Source organism: Nothoprocta perdicaria, unplaced genomic scaffold (assembly GCF_003342845.1).
Source record: "Nothoprocta perdicaria isolate Ctin4 unplaced genomic scaffold, notPer1 scaffold_36, whole genome shotgun sequence".
Taxonomy (NCBI): Eukaryota; Metazoa; Chordata; class Aves; order Tinamiformes; family Tinamidae; genus Nothoprocta; species Nothoprocta perdicaria.
This window is the reverse complement of record NW_020455599.1, coordinates 4,325,130-4,346,011: the sequence shown is the minus strand read 5'-3', so window position 1 is coordinate 4,346,011 and position 20,882 is coordinate 4,325,130. Positions and strand designations below refer to the sequence as shown.

Sequence of the window (20,882 nt, the reverse complement as noted above, 5' to 3'; positions counted from 1 at the left end):
AGGGTCTAAGTGTTAGCGAGCCCTGCTGCTCTCAGAAGGGCTCCTGAAGAGACTGCAGGAGTGGAATGGATGTTTCCGCTGGGCAGACCTCCTCTTCAGGAAACTTGTTTCCCTTTCCCTTGTTTCCCTTTGGGCACCCGCTGGCCAAAGCCGGGCGGCGCGGCCCGCCACAAGCGGAGCCGCACAGCTAACCCGCTCCAGCTCCTGCTCCGGCCTCGGCTACCAGGAGCCGCGCAGCGAGGAGCTGGGAGGCCTCTTGTTAGGGAAGAGAACAGCATCTCCAGCAGCTCTGGACATGAGGCCCAAGTTCTCTCATCTTTCCCAAATGAGGGTGGTTTTGCTGTCTTCTCTTCAGCGAGGAGAGGAAAGAATTATGCAGGGAAGAAAAGGAAGCTTAAAATCCAAGAAGTACATCCGTGCCATCTTATCTTCTATTGTTATCTGTGAGGTAAGTTGGAGCGTGGTCTTGAAGCAGGGTATTATCCAACTTCTTTTCAGAGAGCAGAGGAGTCATTTCAGGTACACAAGTGATGTGGGGAAGAAGGTAAGACCAGGTCCTCAATGTGCTCTAGATTCCCTCAGAACAAAGAGGAGTCTCTTCTGATCGGCCTTGCGAGAGCCCAGTGACCATTCGGGAATCAGTGCAGGAGTCTGAGGTGCTTCACGTGTTTACAGGAAGCTCAGATGTCTTAGAGACAAAAAAGGGCTTATGGTCAAGATGTTAACTTGCTGGCATTAAAAAGAGAAAAAAAACCCCAACATTTCTAGAAATCTTATCAGAAATGAAAGGGAGCAGCTGGCATATATTCATTTCTCCTTATTTGCACACATTTTCCCTAGTGTTCAACTTCATCTTACAACCGATACAAAAAGAAATAAATTTTCTTTCCAGAAAATTAAATCTAAGATAAAGTTTGCTTTCGTTAGGAAAGGAAGTAGGATTATATAAGAACTGCACTGGAGTTAAGGCAATGGAATGACTGAATAGATGACTATATCCGAGATGTCAACCTGTGTAACAACAGTTTTCTCTTCCTGTTTTGTTCCATATTAAAAAAGTAATGCTAGGAAACAGCCATGAGTTGAGTCTTTAAAAACTGCAATGGCAACGTGCTCATGAGTTAACCAGCTCCCTTCCCTTGCTATTAGTGGTAAGTTCAGTTGATGGTTTACTTGCCATCACAAGATAGTACTTACCAAGAAAATACTTGCATGGAATTTGTCAAACCGAGCTACTTCTGAGGCGGCTGAATAATGTGAGGCTGCAGAACCACACTCTTACTGTCACAGCTATTTTTATGCTATATTCCTATCCCTAATTCGGGATTTTTTTAAATCCCAATTAATTTTGCAGAGTCATGTTTGCATTTTTAAGGTGAAAATGAAACAATAGTAAGACTATTAACAATTAGTACATTATCATAAAAAAAAAACAGAACATACATATAATGTTTCAAAGTGGTCATACAGCAGCAGACCTTATTTTTACCAAAATACAGAGGAAAAAAAACATCTTATGATATTTATGATGTAAATACTCTCCCTTGAGAAAGGAATGAACAAATCTGAATTTTAAATTGTCCTATATATCACTAACGCACGTAGGAAATATATATCCCATAACTAATATCATGTATGATGGCTCTGTAAAAATGCATTAAAATCTTATATTCCTTTTATGCATACATATACAGAAATCAGATTAACAATAGGAAATGACTAGAGCTTTGTGAACTAATGCACTGAGGTTCCTAAATCACATTCTGCCATCCCAACGACCAGCACAGAATCTGGTTGTTGGATACAATCTACTATCACTAAACAGTTTAAGAAAGAGCCCCTCTGAGTGCGCTGATGTTGCTATAAAATCTGAAACGGATTCTTGAGATATTTTAAAGTCTTGGCTTCAATATGAAAAGGCTTTTCCAGGAAAGCAGGAGCTCAAACACAAAGGAAGCCCCTGCCAAGTAATAAGTTACTGCGGATCAGCTGACAGATAGTACCTGGCTACTGGCACACACTTAACCCGCAGTCAATGAGAGGTCTTGTGATTTGGCCACGAGAACCCCATCGATTTTCATGAATGGATTAAGCCTGAAAGCATACGGAACACTTATTCATTTTAAGCTGAGAAAAAAACTCTGGAGTTTGAAGGCATAGCAGATCATCATTAAAGGAGTCCACGAACTGCACAATTGATAAATAAAAAATGAGGGAAGATACAAGTTGCAGTGGTACTTTGCAAAAAAAAAAAAAAAAAATAGAATGTAGGTGGTGGAAAATATGAGGCTATTGCTCTCTTTAGAAAGGTAAGCTCAGTGAGAGAGCAGGGGATCAAAACAAGCCTGTGCTCTGAGCAGAGCACAGGAAAATTCCTCTTGTTCTAAGGCAGAGGCTAAAGGCGGGAGTTAGACAGGCTCATTACTCTGGAAATCATGGAGTGAGAAAAGCAGAAACAGACTGGATGCATTTGCTAATCAGCAAATAATTAGAGAAAAATAACACAAAATTCTCTGCTCACAAATCAGCTTGAAAGAATTAAACAAGTATGTGAGAAGAGAGTATTTTCCACTAACTATAAATGAAAAAAACCTGGGGGGAAATCACAATTTTCCAATGCTTGGTGAGTTAGCAAGGCACTGGCAAATACCCTTGAGGAAAAAGAGCTAATGTTTGCAGAGCCCTGACACTGCTTTTGGCAGATGTTCCTTCCTCTGACTGCCACCGGGCTTGTATTCAGCATCCCAGCATTTCTGCAGAAATGCAACAGAACTGAGATGGAGCTGGAAGAGCAGCTCCCAAAAGTAGCTTTTCCATTGGTAAAATAACTATGCCTAAGCAAACAAAAAAGCATAGTATATATGGTGGAGATTATAAACTTGAGTCATGTTAACAGGTAGGATGCTGAGGCAGATCACAGTTAGACCGAAACCATCACCACTCACTTGAGGCGAGGTGACTTAGATACTGAAAATATCGGAGCAGTGACAAGAATTTGCACCAGTCTAACCAAGTGATGGTCCTGAAGAAAACAGGGAAGGCTTGGACCATGTACCAACATACAGTCCAAGTCCATCAGGTGAAACACAAGGATACCAGCCTCTAGAGTCAGCAGTAGGGAAAGAGCATGTATTTGTTCTCAGCTCTTCTCCCTTTCCTGCAGACAGCCTGTATGCAATATGCCCAGTTGGACAGGTGATGGTACAGATGAAATCTACTTCTCTCCTACGTGGACCATCCAGCTTAGCAAGACCCACGGAAGGGCCATGGCTTGCTGAGCATGAGGATACCAGGTTACAGGGAAAATCTGCTTGACAGGATGCAAATGCTAATTCTCACTATTCCTCTCCTCTTCAGTGGGCTGGTAGAAAAGCAAGTAACAATAAAACACCTTCTCAAACTCATGGCAAACAGATTTTCATCCATGTTTAGCACAGCAGCACGGCACCAGTAAAATGCATGTAGATGGCTCTGGCGCGAGCCCGTTCGAGGCCTCCCAAGCAGCAGCCCTGGCCCTGGCGACGCTCGGGGTACAGCAGGGCCCTGTCCGCAGCCCTGCTGCCGCACGAACCGTCCTGCTGCCGAGAGCCACTCGCTCAACTGAAGGGGCAACACTGACGAGTGCTCTGAGAACGCTCACAAAGGAAACATCAGTCTCACTATTAGCCTAACAAGAAGGCTAATAACCTTCCTGACAATGAAGTTTTATATCTTTTCAAAGCTGATAGATTTTAAAATCCTCACTTCTTTTCCCAATCACAATCTATTCTATAAACAACTCTGAGGTGCTTCTAGAGGAAAGTTCTTTTTCTGCTACCCCATTAACCGTGAAAAAAATCTAATTTCCACACAGAGATCTGTCTTCCACCCACCTAAACCTTGCTGCCTTCCCCAGGCACGTCACGGTGCCATTAAATTACCCTCAGCTTGCTGGGGCAGCGTAGCAGGCAGCACGTTTCCCCCCTGGTACCCGGACAATTTGTTTTCACGCTGGCGCCTGCTCCTGTCTACAGAGCGGTGGCCTCCTCTCCTCACCCCTGCATACGGGAAACGGGAGCTGGGGGAACCATCTGTAGCTGTAGCAAAGTCTCCACTTCCTGCAAGGAGCACTGGGATGTTTCTCTTTTTCACTGCGGGATCAACATCCTATTTAAGCCAGTGGGTTGGTTTCAGTTATTTTTAGAAATATTTTCATATTATGCTTTAATATTTATCTTAAAGGCTCTTCCCTGTTTATTTGTCTGTTGCTCTTCGCAATACGAATAGCTTTGGGGAAGATGGAAACTAATGACCTAGCTAAGGTTTTAACCCAGACCCCCTAGTGTTTCACCAGCTGTGCTATTAGGTTAACTGGCTGAATCTCTTCTGCTTCTCTCGCTGATATTACAAAACCCTGCCTATGTATGGCACGCAATAACGTCTAAATTTCTCCTACCCCTAACCCTCCCTCAGCTACTGCCTGGCCTGGAAATTCATATAATCTATCACTGATAAATTAGAAGGAGGGGAAGGATCAGACAGATTACCCAGATGGTAGCTGGGGAAGACGGATCCAACCTCTCCTAACGCAAACCTTGCCTAATGCTCTCTGATGGAAATTTTAAGTGCAGTACTGAGGACAGAGAGAAGGAAAGAGGTTTGCCGAGATGTTGATGCACAGAGGCAAAAATAAAACCCTTGATCATCCACTACCTTGCACATAATTTGTTACCCTAACACTCCTGGTGCCAGATGCTTTGGCTTTGAGAATCAGGCGATGGAGAAATGCAGCATGAAAGCAGCCCAGAACTGCCCCTCACAGGCACACGGACGCCTAAAACGAATCCTCAGCTTCACTGGGGAGTTTGGGCTGCTGGAATTAATCTGAGCTGCAACATGAAAAATCTGAGGAGCCTGTCTGCTTCACACAAGCAACATTTGTCTATGTTTCCCTAATAACATGCATACTTATGAAAATCACGGAGGAAAGCAAAGAAGGAAAGGCATTTTTCACCACGTAATGTGCAAGGCCTGGAGGCTTAATGGTCTAAATTTCAAGGTTGAAAATTTTAACCTCCCTGGAGACTCTTGTTCAAAGGTTCCATGGATCAGCTCAGATCTTCCTTTCCGTTATGTAAATATATTGAATACCATAAGATATATATGGATTTTGTGGACAAGACTAAAACACACAGGGTGTCTTTTCTGTCTTTTATGTATGTAAAATAAACCATAATATTTTTCAGAAATTCAAAATCAGCACGTTATCCTCAGACCCAAAATGTCTTCATCTCAGCCATACTCTCTAGCTCTCTCTAAGATACCATCTAACTGCCTCTTCCCCTCCTTCATGTGCAGCTGTTACGCGACAAATATTTATTCCACAGCCTTTTAGCATCTTTGGGGATGGAAAGCACCATCCCCATGTTAGCTATTATTACATACACTACTATATAGGTCTCTGCTCACTGTCCTACATAATGTATGTATATAAGCTATATATTAACTTCAAAAGACATAATGGATCTCGCATTAGAAGCTCTTTACTTTTGGAAGGGTTTCGAGCGACGGCTCTGAGGCAGCAGGCTGTCCTTGGGGCGATGGTGCTGGGGGGCCACGGGCAGCCCCGAGTCCACAGGCCGGGACGGGAAGCCGTCCCAAGGACAGGGAGCGCGCGGGGACCTCGCCTGCCATGCGGTCAAGCTCTTCATGCAGAGCTGCTTTCCAGGCCTTACTGCAGTGGCCGAGGCGCAGGCAGAGCATCTGAAGGTTGCCTAATGAAGGCGGCGGAAACTTTTCTATTGAGAAGCCTTTGCACTGGCAACCGCATAAACTCCCTCAGAGTAATTCAATTCTACTCCCTAATCTCAAAAAGAGAATCCCCAATTCAGTTAAAAAAAAAACAAAAGAAATAAAGATTCATCCCAAAGTATAACTAGATTTAACATCGGCAAGAAGAAGGCAGTGACCAGCTGCTAGTGTACAAAATTTACCTGAGGGACTTGACTCTAGGTTTTGATTGTACAGATATTATAATCTACTTGAAATCCTCCTTCTGCAGCTTCGGGCTCTCCTAGGGTGGCTTACCACACACAAATAGTGCTCTTCCAGCTCTTTTTTTTTGCAAATGGTCACTATTACTTTTTATTTAGTGCATCCCAAGGCAAATCAGACCAACCTAAGGCCGAGGCTAGCTGATATCCAAATCAAAAATCCAAATAAATCCAAATAAAATACAGTCTGAAACTAACATCCTGAAATGGCAACCGGTTCCTTTAAGAATTAATGTGGTTAGGCAAAGTAACATCATATTAAATATTTTAAAGAAAAGCAACTGTCTTCCTTTAATGCTTGTGAGACAAACTGGTGCAAAGCTATGCACTCCCATGGCTCAAAGTGAAACCCAGTAACCTTTTATCACATAGATCTTGGTGACTTATTACAAAATACACATATTGCGTGCTTTTTTTTCTATGTTTAGGTACATGAATAGGGCTCTTGGGTGCTATTGCAACAAAAATAGCAGAGAAAATAGTTTGCGTAAATTTTAAAAAAGCTATCATCAGGCCAACACTACCCTCCAAATTAAAGGAACATTAATATACTGACGTCCACCCTAAGCCCAAAGGGTTTTCGCAATCAAGGTAAAACCAAGGTTGTAAATAATAATGATGACCTCATCCTTTTAAAGGCTGCTGATAAATACAGCTCTTTCTAAATGGAGCTCAGCCTAACTTTCTGAGCCCCCAAAGCAGCTCAGTTAGAGCTCCTGTTGCGCAGCTCTGCCCATACACCCAGATAAGCCCTGTGTGTGTTTGCTTAGAAGTACATCCTGGGCATCCTTTAAAAGGAATGGGATGGGAGTCACGGTTCTTCCTTCGGCTTCTCCTCGCTGACCCTCTCCGCTATGTGTGGAAGAGGCACCCGAGCCGACCTGTGGCTCTGCACTCGCCGCGTCTCAGGCATCGTTCTGTAAGAGCCTGAAACACTTCAGTCTACATCAAGTAAACTTATTACCAAGTCTGATTTAACCTTAAGTGGTGTCGTCGTTAACACAGCAAGCAGAGGAATTTTAATGACAAGAATCATTTTCTTCTGTAGCTGCACAGTGCTCTGAATAGATCCAAAATCCCCAAATGAGAGCAAAAATGTAATCGTGGGGAAAAAAAGTCTTTAAGATCTAAAGGCAAACTACAGGAACTTTTTTGTTGCAATAAGAATCCTTTGATCTCTTTCCTTCCTTTTTTCCTCTTTCTTTGTTTTCTAAGAAGAATTGCAGTGAACAGAATCACTATCTTCAGATGTCAGTATTAAGCCATGAATCTGATCAGCAAATTTAGGGGCAAATTCCCACACTGGTATTCTCTGTCTTCCAAATAAGCACAAACCTTTCTCGTTTGTTAGAAGAAAATATAAGACAGTGAAATGTGTGTGATGCCTGTGTACAAATAATCACACGTACAAAAACGTTAAGGGGGACAAGAATACCTACATGAAATCTAATGAGTAAATTAGGATACTGTAGTCAGAGACATTCAGATGCTACTTAGTGTTGTGGGGAAGCACAAAGAGAACATCAAAATGCCTGATCACATCCCATCTGTTACTACCTCTTGCTGGATAACATCTCGCTGCCAAAAAAGCCATTTAAATTTACTACACTGCAGCTAGCGTTATATATCACTTCTGTGAAGATCTATTGCTAAGTAAGAACTAGATTCGGAGATAAAGCTTACACGCAGTTGTGTCAAACAGAGCCCAATTTTGCTTAGTACAACACCTGGATTCTTACAAGCCTGCAGTTTCTTACCGCCTGTCCTTGTTTGTGATGTGTTTTTAGCAGAGCTTACAACTGTACAAAAGCTGGATCATGTCAATGACAGAAAGATACAAAGCTGGAGTTGCAAAAATGATTTTTTCCCCTTTTTTCAGAGGTAGCGGGAGGGGGTGAGAGGGAAGGGAAGGCTGCCCCGGCACAGTTTTGGAGGTGCTCACGGGCAGCGCTTTCCAGGCAGATCTGACAGGCACAGGATGGGGCCGAGAAACCGCCTCCAGCCATGGAATACATTTCCCCGCACATCACAGCAGCTGCGGCGGCATCGGCTCCGCTCGCAATCCATGTCCAAACAGGAAAGTTCTCAGTGGTCCTATTTCAGCATATCTCAAGGACTAATTAAATCCTCATTACTATCTTCTAATTATTCCAGTGCTCTGGGATTTCACTGAGCAAGTCCCCAGTGGTGCATTAGATGAAAAGGGTTAAATAACCTGTGTTGATTTTGAGACTCCAGATCTATTTCAGACCTTTAGCATATCATCAGCATTATCATGAATATTTAACTATGCACTGCTGTGAAAATTATAAGGGGAAAACAATTAAAGATTTTTTAAAAATTAATTCTGACCCATATACATTTGCACTAATAAATAAGGCTTCTTTAAGTATCCCCATTATGAGAGTGCTTGCTACAGTAATAACATCATTAACCGTTTCCATTAAGTTCAATGGTTTTCAGGAGGTCCCAATTTACTATTTTAATATAAATAAGAATGAAATCTGACATGCACACATCCAGCGTGGGCAGGATGAAAAATATTACTTAAAAGAAGGTAATCTTTGTATGCTTTTCCTGCTTTAGGGAAGGAACCATTCGTTCTTGCAGAGTGAAAGGGACTATTTCAACGTTGTTGTGACATGTATTTTCCTTCTAGTGGTCACACAGGTGAGGACTCACACACGGAGAGGGTTACAAAAGCAAGAGGAGGATATTGTGTAAGCTACTGGCTGGGGACACAACACTTTCAGCCTGCAGTTCAGGAAGCAGACTTAGGAGGTCAGCTTGGCTATGACAAGTTTATATTTAATCAATACAAATAACTTGGAACACACAGTGCAGTTTTGGCTACTGCATCCTCAACGCGCAGCTTCCAAAACCCTGGTAAGAAAAGTGGATACCATTAAAAGAATGACTATGTACCTCAGTTATTTGCAAAATGGGTATGACAAGCATGGTACCACTGCCTCACTATCACTGAGGGCTGATGCAAACAGTTCGTAAAAAGCCTTAACCTCAATAAACCAGAAAATCCCCAAGCTTTACATTTGGCCAGAACAAAGAAAACTCTGGAGCAGCTGAATGAGAAACAAAGAGCAAAACACGCATCCCCGGCCCCCCAAACACACAGTAGGTTTCAGGGGCTAAATCAATAATCATGGCTCCATTTTCATGTAAAATCCCCAAGTAATGGCAATCCGCAGGCATTCAGCAGCAGTTAGCGCATGCAGAGGTGATCCTGCAGGCCCACGCCTTATTTCCCAGTACCAGCACTTTCCAAGACATGTGCTATGAGACATGGGAGGTTAGGCACAGAAAAAAACACATGCTATTTTGTATTGCCTATTTAAAGGCAATAATATGTTGATGGAACTGTAGAAGGTTCATTGACTGGATATGTAGCAATTAATTGCTTGCTGACTCTGTATTGAGTACAGAAGTGGACTACATATAATATCTTCCATTTACACTAAGGCAGATCCAAAAGCACAAAGATTTTCAAATTATTTTTATAAAGCTAACTATTTTTAAGCTACCATGACACAGAGTATGGAGCCAGCTATATAAAAAGTAAGCTGAAGAGCACAGAAAATCCAGCCCCCTGAGAAACTCCTATTATTGTGCACACGTACATACGTTATCGCCGCCTCCTCCCACCCACAGAATGTACATATAAAAATATGCTCATTGCTTTGTACTGCACTGTGTGACAGGGGATGTATAGCCTTAGGCTGGCAAACATGAGGAATCCCAGCTGGGTGCTGAGTAACCATGGAAAGTAGGATAAAATATAATCAAACACTTTCATAATAAAATAAATAAGTGTAAACGTAATGGTTCCGTGTAGCAGTTTTGCATCCAGAAGGACTACAGCTTGGTCCTCACCTGTCAATCAAGCTTCACAATATTTGATAAATAACATTTTCATTCAAGTACAGAGAGACAAGGATTCTACTCAAAAAACTATTAGTAGCCTTTTGTTCATTCAGTAGTCTCTCTAAACAAGGGAAGAAAAGTTGTATAACGCACTATGAAAAGCATTGCCTTATCCTGTGGAGGATGTTTTATTCATTTCATTTCTTCTCTTTTCTCTTTTTTTTTTCTTTTTTTTTTTTCCTAGAAAGGATATCAGTAAGCCAAGTGTTCAAAATACTGTAACAGATGCCTGAGGATCAGGTGTCCTCAGCAGCAACGATTTTCTGCTCAGGTTTTTATCAGGCAAAGACAAGCACCTTCCCTTTGAGTCCCCATCACTCCCCCGCTTCCCTTCTCCGCGTTCAGTGGAAGGCAGCTCAAGCAAGCACAGGAATCAGCTAACGTAACAGCCTTTTTAAAAGGTGAAGTTTTCCATTTCAAAGGAGCCTCTAATCAATGACAGGGCGCAAGAGGGAATGCGCGCATGTTTATGCGAGCCCAGCACAGACTTTAGAGGAGCTTTGGGGAGCATGTTCTGCAAAATCAATATGACCGAGCTCGTTACAAATTTCGTATCTGCTGCATGAAACAAATGGACTTCTGGGTCACGAGGATCATGCATGGAATACCAGGAGCCTCCATTTATAACAGAAAATAAAACATTTTGCATATGAATAAAGCAAAATTGCTATAATGTTCCCAAACACATTTCTGCGAAAACCCACAAGCCAGGGCAGAGCCAGGCCAAATACACCAGTAAATTGTCACTTCCTCACTGTTCTTGTTTTACTTCGCAGCGAGAGCAGTTGTCTGCTCTCTTTTCCTTTGGTACACCTCCCTACCTGCCCCAAAACACCCACTGGAACTCAGTATCCTCTAGAGCACCCTGAACTGTCCTCCAGAGTCCAACAAGGCACATACACTACCAAAATACTCATTACTGGGCAGTGCCACATTTTGGGTCATGACCCAATCATGCCAGGCAATGAACACATCTTTCCGAGATGCTTGGGTCTCCCAAGTCTCGCTCTGATCCACTCCTACCACCTTGTGACATGCTACCCTATAAAACATGAGAGAGAGAGTCATCTTGGGTATTGAGGACACCTTTTTTTTTTTTTTGGTCAAATGTGTACATTATTCTAAACACATTTAAAGGAGAAAGTAAGTCCCTTTGCTAACAATTGTGTATAAAAAGATAACCTGAAAAAGAAAAACAAAAAATGAGTCACACAGCATTCTGTGTTCAATGTTCCCATTAATGAGCATTTGAAGAAGAGGTGACATTCAACACAGAAAAAAAACCCAGCAAAAACTAAGAATCTTTTCCCCTCTCTGTGAAGGCTCTTAGTTCCTTCTGGATGCTATCCCAGAAATTTGTCATTCTGTGAGCTCAACTTGTTTCACTGTGAGAAAACTTCTAGTATTTATGGTATCCCCATATGGTGCTACTTGAAATATTTTTGGTACCAAGACATTTTAGGAGGGGCATTTCATAAATAACTCCATGTTTATCACAGTTATCATGTGTCTGTTTTGAGAACTTGTTGCTGGCACATGTTAACTACTGCATGGACAGGATGCCTAGTTAACAGCAGTTTATTATGCAGTCATGGAAAAAGGCCATGATAATTATACTTCTCGGGCTAGAGAGGAAAGAGGAAAAAAGGAAAGGTCCTAAAGTTTATAAACAGTAACATTAAGAGAAAAAAAAATCTGTTTATTTTGGTGAGTGTTTGCTAGGAAACACCCTTTTAGGTCAGTGCTGTTGTCTGCAAGGTTTTCCCTTGTAAAACTTCCAAAGCTTTGAAATATTTGACCTAAATAATTGATTCATTTTAAGGATATTTTTATGTCTGAAACTGGCTAGGGGACTAGCTATCATGTCCATGCAAGGACATTAGACACAAGGGAGTTCTGCTAACAGTGGTAAAACTGCCATGCTCATAGGTAGTACTACTTCTACAGTACTTTCTACAGATCTTGAATTCTGAGCTGGACAACAAAAAGTTGTATTTTCTAGGACATGATTAAACTTTGTACAGCAAACTGCTTTAATAATTTGGGTAGTCACTGTATTTTAAGAGCCCTTATTTCCAATTATATTTTGGTAAAACCTGCTACTCAATTACTCTTTCTCCAGAAAAGGAAACCCCCAGAGCCTTTTACAACACAAATTGTCATTATTTTCCCTGGGAAAAAAGAGAAAGAGCAGGAAATCTCACATCGCTAACGTGCAACTGAAAATGAAGGCTACATTTGGCACCAACTAAAAAAGCCCCAACACCTAACAAACCTCGATCCTGTGGCATTGGTGACTGGCTCAAAGCAGGGTGGGAGCTGGATTCTGACTGGCTGCCAGGAGGCTGCGGTGGCATCTGACTGCCTGTAACACACAGAGAAAAAAGGGAAAACAGACTTGCTTTTAACATTGCAACGTACACAACCAAGCCTTGCTGCATTTTTGAACCACTCTACATCAAAGGAAGTACCAACTGTATTAAGTTAAAGAGAGAGCTCAACAGGTCTAGCTTTTCGCAGGTTCTCTTTTTTTTCTTTTTCTTTCCCTTTCTGAACCCCACGGAGGAAGCATGCATAAACATATTTAGCAACAGGCATGGCAAAACGTTCAATTTCGTATTGAGCGAGTTCCCAACCTCACCGACATGAGCCAATTTATAGCTGCAAATCTCCTGACACATATTTCTGCTAGAGAGTTTAACAAAATCCAAGTCTGCTGAACAATAGGGCTCATCCTGCCGAGCCTGAACTGGCCTCCAGCCAGGCAGACATGGACTGCTGCCAACTGTATTACCAATGAAAAATTCAGTCAATACAAAAATGACTAACAACAATGGCTTAGAAAATATTTCAATGAATCAGTGGTTTAATGTTATTTGAATGTTCATGTAGAATACGGGCATAAAGAATAATATGTAGCTGCATGCAGTAAGTGAGGCATGTACGGAAGAGATCAGAGAGAGAAGGGGTATCTTCTTATTCAAATACAGGCAAAGGAAATGTATTTCCTTATTAAAATAGCCATCCAGAGCAGACAGCCCCACTTTTATGGCTTTGCTCAGAAGACACCCACACAGTTTATGCACCCAAAAAAGGCGAACAGCACAGAAAAAGCTATCTCTAGGGCTCACGGCACTAAGCCTTCCCTTTCACAATTACTAGTAAAGCAGGTGCTCGCTGCACTGATGGAAGAGGCCAGAAAGCCAGCCCGTGCACTGCCCAGGATGGCGAAACGCCTCCTGCAAGACCGAGATGTCTCCCGGGACTTCTGCTCGCTGCTGCGTTCGAGATACGTCTGCTTGTGACAGACGAAGTGGCTTGAAGACCACCTCAAGTGAGGCAGAAAATATATATTTTAGGAATTTAGACACTGTAGCGATGAGCAAGATATAAATAGCAGCAGACAGATTTATATCCCTTATCCTCAGAAACTGCTCGGATTGTTTTCCGTTTAAAAGAAATAGAAAGAATAAAAACACATGAAATAGATTTGTGCCTGCTGAGAATCATTTCCTCTTGCTTAGCAGCCCCCCCTTCCTAATGGTTCAAGCAAAAAGCCCGTGGTTGTTTCTGGAGCTACCAGCACAGCCGAAGCAGAGCCAGCAGGGGTTGCTCTTTCTTTAGAGCTGGGAAGCGCCCAAAGGCAACAGCAACACCCCCGGGAGCGAACAACAACGCGCCGGCTCGGCCTGTACCCCCGCCCAGCGACCCCCCTGCATGCCGACTGTAACCAAAGAGCGGGCTTATAGAAATAACGCCCACAAAACACAGCGCCTGGCTGGCCGTTTGCATGCGGCATTTGGGCATAAGAAGATGCAGTGCTCAATATGGCCACGAGCGCGTGGCCGTGACACGAGCGTCCTGCGCACGTCATGGCCGGCCGAGAGCCGGGATTGCTCCTCCAAGAGCCCAGGCCCCGCTCAGCCGGAGGCTCTGGGTGCCCACGGAGGTCCTTTGGGCTGTGACCCCGCAGGACCTTTGGGCTGTGGCCCACGCAGGACCTCAGAGGCCTGTAGCAGTGATACCTGGGCGGCCTCCTGCTTTACCTCAGAGGCCCGCGGCAGTGATATGCGGGCGGCCTCATGTTTTGGCGTCACGTAAGATGGGGCTGGAGCACAGCTTGTATCCACACTGCAGGGAACGCTTCTGCGGCGGCCTGGGCTGCTCTTGGAGAGACATTAATATGGCGTGGAAGACCTATGCTGAATTCTGAATGTGCTTACCCACAAATACTCTACTTTGCACATGGTAACGACCTTCTGGCAGAAGCTGTATCCTGCACATGCAGATGTGCAACTGCAGGCAGGGAGAGTTAAACTCTGCAACTGTAAAGCCTGGAGTGGTACAAAGAAATGATCGTGATCCACAGGGAAGATGAACAATACAAAGTGGTTTTGAAAATCCACTGAAATTCTCATCCTCTGTTAAAATTTAGAGTGGCTTCTTAATTCATTGTTTATGTTCAGTTTTAACCTTTTCTCCTTTATTAAAAGCAACTTAAGAAACAACTAACAACAACAGATTTTGTCCATTTCACAAAAGAAAACAGCTTTGTAGATGAGTAGACCCCACCGAGCACACTCAGACCAGCAATGAACTCACAACACAGCACCCTTTCTGCTAATTATTACTAGGTGCTGCATGTTACGCAGCTACTGGACATACAAGGTGTTGCACAAAAATATCCTGAGTTGTCATTTTATACTTAAAAGTCATCTGAAAAGTAAAAGAGATAAAGCACCTTCCAAGGCTTGAACTGAACTCCTAGTTTGGGTATCTAACAGCTCTTGATGGGGAGATGAGGATGGTGCTTCTAGAAGCCTTTGAGGAGCCTGTCCTTCGCGCTGCTTAGGTGTCTTGGTCACAAACAGAAGTGACCTTAAAGACCTTTCATTTCTCTCCTTCAAGTAATATTAATCCTCCTCCTTTAAGATAAGTCATTAGTTGTTAACCATTTTTGATAATATATTATCAGATTTTTTTATTTCAGTATGGAAAGAAAATTTCCATGAAAGCACTCTACCTCTGAGTTTTTTAAGCATGATTTGTATAGATATTTTGGAGCAAAAGTCACAAAGTTTTTTTTTTCTTTTTCTTTAATGACAAAAGTTTTTCTTTTTACTAGCTCCTTTGACCTAATGATACACAGAGAGGAGTTTAGGTGTAAGGACCTTTTCTCATGCTTTATATAACACTGTGGTGAGATATTACATCTACCCAAACTTATGCATAGTGAACACCACGGATATTTCACAATGTTTTAATTATGCAAAATCACAGCAAAGAGGATAATGTGTGTTAAAAGGATAAATGTGGCCATACTACTAGATTTAACAGAGGAACAAGAAATAGAGTTCTAATCAGGAGTATTACACAGGCTAGTGTGAAAAGCAAAGCACATAAAAATGTTCTAAGGAGTGGGTGGTGGGTACAGACACAGTAAATTATATTAAAATTCATATAGCTATCTTCTAAAACTATCTTAAAAACTACCAAACCTTTCTGTTAAATGCTTTTTTAGAAAAAAAAAAAAAGTGAAGTCAGTTGAAGTGAAAGAACTTTAAATGTTTAACAACACAATTATAAGGTGGATTTCTATGTTTTTAATTATGGCAGAAATGCTTTTTAAGCATTAATACATGTGACCAGCAATTTATGCTTAAAATGGAAGAGTCTGCATTGCATCTCTGGGAAAGGTGGATTGAACAGAGCTAGCACATGTCTCTTGTATTGAAAAGGTGCTAAATGGTGATTGCATTATGACTACAACCATGAAATCTGCAGTTAAAGTGTAAAAAGTAAATTCCTTAGAGCCAACATAGCAAGAAAGAGCAGACCTTTGATGTCCTGCTGAAGAGGGGTCCTTACGGTGAATTACGGGCCAAATCAGTAACATTTGGACACATGCTGAGGGCTCTTGGTTCCCATCCATGTAATGACACTGGAGGGTGCTCAGCAGCCGCCTGGCTTGGACAGCACCTCACAGGATGGTGCCAATTGCCACTGATTCACGAAGGCACCTTGGTGACAACAGGCTCCCCCTGGAAAACTGCTAGTTAAGGAAGGAAGGAGGGCTGTCGGTGCCAGAATTTTAAGATGAGCAAGGAGTGCGGAAATGGTGGTGGGGAGAACTGGCCATAGACTGGGTGGAAAGGGAAACATCAGGCTGGAGGAAAGTCAAAAGTTTAAGATTGTGTGAGTTGTTTTGGGGGCAATTCTCGATCTCATTTACTACTTACTTTAATGTTTCTGGCACAAGAAATAGGAATAGTATTTTCACATTTTTGATCAAAAAGTAGGGAAGCACGGTCAATGCAGAAGAAGATGCAAATCCCACCTAGAAGGAACTAACTAGACCATGCTGTGGGCTGGAGTAACAAAAATGCAAACGTATATACATACAGACCAGAAACAGGCCTCTTCCAAATGAAAAGCTTTAGAGTAATTGGTTAGAAAGCAAAAAAGAACAGGAAGGAAAATCTGACTATAGTCGTTGACCAAAGGATTATTATAACAAACCATTTAATGTCACCCTGAATCAGACAAATGTAATACTAGGCTGAATTAGGAGAATTATTTCCGGCATATGTAAGGAAACATAATGCCATTTCTAATGTGTCATTGGTGAGCCCTCCAACCCCCAGACTAGAAAAGCCTAATGCTAATCAGGGTGGGAACCCAGAAGGGCTCTGAGCGTGACTGGAAGCGCACGGCTTGTTTCGCCTGGCAAAAATTAAAGCTGTTATTTAGTGCCTTCTTTTGTTAAAAAAAATTATTTATGGCTACATATTGGGGAAGAAAAAAAGCACAAAGTTGGTAAAACTCAAGAAAATGTTTAGGTTGATAAGCAAACCGTTCCTGGAATTAGAAACAACTTCCTTTTGGGCATAATGAGGCCCAGGAAACCTCGCGCGTATTAAGATGAAATCTGACAGAATAATGGGATTATAACACACGGCTGATGTGAGAGCAAAGGCTTACGGACTGGAAGGGACATTCTGGGTCTCAGACTCCTCTGTTAGAAACAAAACATCATAAATGAGCTTCCATATGGGACTGTTTTAAATGAGCTCTTTAGGAAGCTGGAAGTGAGCGGCAAGCGGCCTCAAAGGAGAGAAATGTTTCCACGGGTTAGCACAGAGCGAAACCGCTCACATGGCTCATGTTGCCTCATCCAGCTCACAGGGCCTTGGAGCCCCGCAAGAAGCAAGATTATTTTCTTCCTTCACTCAGGCACTGCAACTAGGCTACCTTTTGCATCAGCACTATTTTAAATGACGTGCTCATCTAAATGAAAAGCAAGGCTGGCCTCCATATGCCCCAAGTTAAGTCGTGCTGAGCAACAAAACCTCTCCTATGCGCACCCCGACCTCGGCAGGGATGCTCCCAAAGCATCCCGCACGAGGCCCCTGCGGACAGGGATGCGGCTCAGGGCTCGCTGTGGGGCTCGCTGCTCCGCCAGGGAGCCTCTCAGCAGCCCCACGCGCCCGCCCAAGCCACGCGCTCGGGGTACGCGACGCTGCAGAGAGGTGTCCCGTAGTGTGGGGCTGCCCCCCGGATTTCCATGTTGCCTCTTTAAACAAATGGGTCCTTCTCCAAACACGCAGGTTTCTATCACGTGGAGGACTGTCGCTCTCAATCCACGCAGAAGCATCAAAAGGTAAAAATCCCTCCTGCTTATCAAGAAAGTAAATAATTCTCGGACTGCTAAGCCTTCAAATTTACATGCCATGTCCTTTTCCGTGTTTGTATTACCCTCCCCTTATCCAGGGCTGGGTTGAGAGTTAAGATCCACAGACGTCACCACAGCTTAAGTGCTAAATCAGTGTAAAATCTGCTTGAAAAAACGCTGTAGTAAGTCAGGGTGTCCTGCCTAACCCCGGCGCTGTTTTTCTTTTGCACATACGCAGCGGCATAAACATCTTAATTCGCAGTTATAAGTTACCGGCTTGACATGACATGACATTTCATTCAAAGCACAGATGATGCTGACAGGCGGAGGCTGCTACTCAACGTTTTGTTTCATCTTCATTATTCAACGTGTGGTCCCGAGGTATTACTTACGGGACTCCATCCAAATGTCACCCTCGCTACAGAATAATTCATTATATTATGGACTTTTCTAAAGGACTAAGTGGCTGCAACTGGGGTCTGCCAAATGAGAGATCCAAGTTTTATTCCCAGGTCGCGTAGCCTCTGAATAAGCTATGAAGATTTTTAACAAATATAAGAGGTCTGTAAAGAGGAAGAATTGTCAGTCCTGCCTAAACTGACAGTGGGTTGAGCGCCAAGTGGCAGGGAAGCAAATGCTGCCTGGGGCCCAAGGCCCCTTTGCAGGGAAGGGAAGGGAAGGGAAGGGAAGGGAAGGGAAGGGAAGGGAAGGGAAGGGAAGGGAAGGGAAGGGAAGGGAAGGGAAGGGGGTGCAGAGGCCGCCCTGGGGCTCTCCTGGGCCCCTCTCCCAGCCCCGGTCCCCTCTGAGCGCAGCAGCACCACAGCAGCGCACAGGCTTGGGGTTTTTCTCCAGAGATTTTTGGCAAGCAGCCCATGGAAATTTTCCAAAGACTGCAACTCATCCAAATATGAATGGATTTTCAGTAGGCCACAGAAATCACCTGCCTGCCTGAGGGCTCTGCCTTTCCGACAAATTTCTAAATCCCACTGCACGCCGGGAAGGCGCTAGAGCTCCTCAAAATTAAGGACAAGCCGTTTATTTATTTATATAACTGACGGCACGAGTCGGCCTAGATCTAGGGATCACTGCTTCTCTATCCTCCATAACCCTCGTCCCAGGTCTGTAATTTGACTTTACAGTTATGAGAAGTTTCATTCGAGGGGATCAATTTCCTTCTGCTTCCACCTCTGCCTAACTCCATGTTCATTTAATGCATTATTTCCATTAAACTCCGGAGAGCTCAGAGCACATGATGTTTCTGCTGGAGGCCAATCCAGAATCAGGCGGCCCAGGATAGCAACCAGCTAAACCTCCTCTAATCCCTGCATTCAGAAATGGTGGCTCACGGAGTGTGGAATGCAGGAACTGAATAGCGCAGGCAAGCTCATATTTCTCTCACCAGGCCAAATTAATAAAAACAAAGCCCCATTTCTCCTTCTCATTTTCCTATTCTTCCTCTTCCCCAATATTTTTCCCCTTTCAAACCTTCGTTTTTTTGTTGTTTGAGAAGCTTAATATTTGGCTGCCTTCTGAAGAAACGGGCACAGTGACAGATGAAAGACTGTATTCATCGCATAATTCAGAATAGGAAAAAAATCGACTGCTGTGCATTTAAGATTCTAACAACCTTGCAATTTTGTATAGTCGTTTTCCCCAACCCGTTCTTTTGAAGAAATCTGCTTTTATTCTGCTAATAACTAACCACAGTTGCAGCAGCATGGATCCGATTAGCAGTTCTTGCGGTACAAAGGCGGAGGCTGGGGGGGAGGCTCTGAACAGGGCTGCCAATTTGTCCACCTGGGTCCCCAGGAGGAAGATTAGACGAGGCGCTTGCTCCTTTTTTTCCGCTCGCTCGCTGCTCCGTACTAGACAGACCTCTTCAAAGCTCAGCCACTGACTTGCCTTTCTTTTCTTTTTTATTATTTTAAGTCTCATTTAACCGCCCCTCCACATGGTTTGCGCTTGGTGTCACTGCCTCCCTCCAGAGGGGCTGTGCAAATTGGGATACGGCGGCTTCGGAGAGGCTGAGACAGCAGCATTTGCAACACGTTCTCGCACACATCCACAGGGCCTTTGACTTGCTTTTACATTTCCTAAACTCCATTTCCTTAGATTTGTGTAAGCTATTCCAAACAAACCAACCCACACTTCTGTATTGTCGTGAAAGATCCAAACCCGGCTGCCACGCTGCATTTTTCACTCTGTCCTTTCAGGCCTTTCATAAAGATAATAGTTTTGCTTATATTTAGGCAGAACTAAAAGCTTGTGAAGGCTGCGTGATTTAGCAGTTCATAATTACTTGGGACATGACATTACATGTCAGTTAATGGAAAACGCACATGCTTCAGCTAGAGAAGAAACATTCTCCATTTCTTTATAAAATGTCAATTAACCAGAACATAAAGTCGTAATTGATGCAAGTGCTAAATATCTGAATGCTCTTAACAAAAGACAGGGTAGTGTTTCCTCTTTGTATTTTGCTCCTTTCTTCCCAGAAATTAAAACTGCACTATCACAAACCTGAAACTTAAAACTTAAGAATTCAATTTAGGAAGTTAATCCGAGTTTCAAAAGAAGGAATTTTCCATTATTCATCCTCATTCTCTAGGACTGCAGTTATAACTATAAGAACAGATTTTTCTCTGACCTGTTCTTCATTTTGCCTATGGTTCCTAAGAGCCTGAGATGCACAACAAATACAGTAGGCACACACTTCTAGCATTTGTCACCTAATAAAAACCTTAATTCCCAATTTTGACATAGCAAAAGCCATATATCAACATTCATTTACCACACTTTCAGTGTGAAAACATGCAAAATACCAAAGCAAGGGTAAATACGAAGTAAATTCGCTGTTTCTTATCCATATTTCTTTTTCCTTGATCCAGCTATGCATAAGAACTGTTAAGAATTAGAATTCATCATCGAACGGCATTAACTCAAAAGACCAGCACTAATGTAGCTTCATTCTTCCCTACTCCTCCTGACTATCTCAAGTTCAGGCAAGTAAGTGGAAATTGCAGCCCTGCTGATATGTGGCAATGAACTATTTTGCTAGTCCTACCTGCTGCTTCTTGCACTACTCCAGCTATTTGGCTTCCGTTGCCTGTCATTAGTAGGCATTTTATAGGAGGATGCCTGCACTTTCATTAATCCTGTCTTCAAAAGAATAAGCACATGGAGACAATCCGTAGTGCTTCTTACTCTATTATAAGGCATATTACACAGCCAGTACACAG

The 20,882-nt window shown here is 43.0% G+C and overlaps 1 protein-coding gene across 1 annotated transcript in view; it reads right to left on the bottom strand.

Moving 5' to 3' along the window:
* The window catches only part of ARID1B (AT-rich interaction domain 1B), a 312,324-nt gene that overhangs the window by 69,268 nt on the left and 222,174 nt on the right, over positions 1–20,882 (bottom strand). Inside the window, 1 exon segment of the mRNA XM_026044358.1 lies at positions 12,247–12,336. Within this exon segment, the coding sequence (XP_025900143.1) occupies positions 12,247–12,336 (90 nt within the window).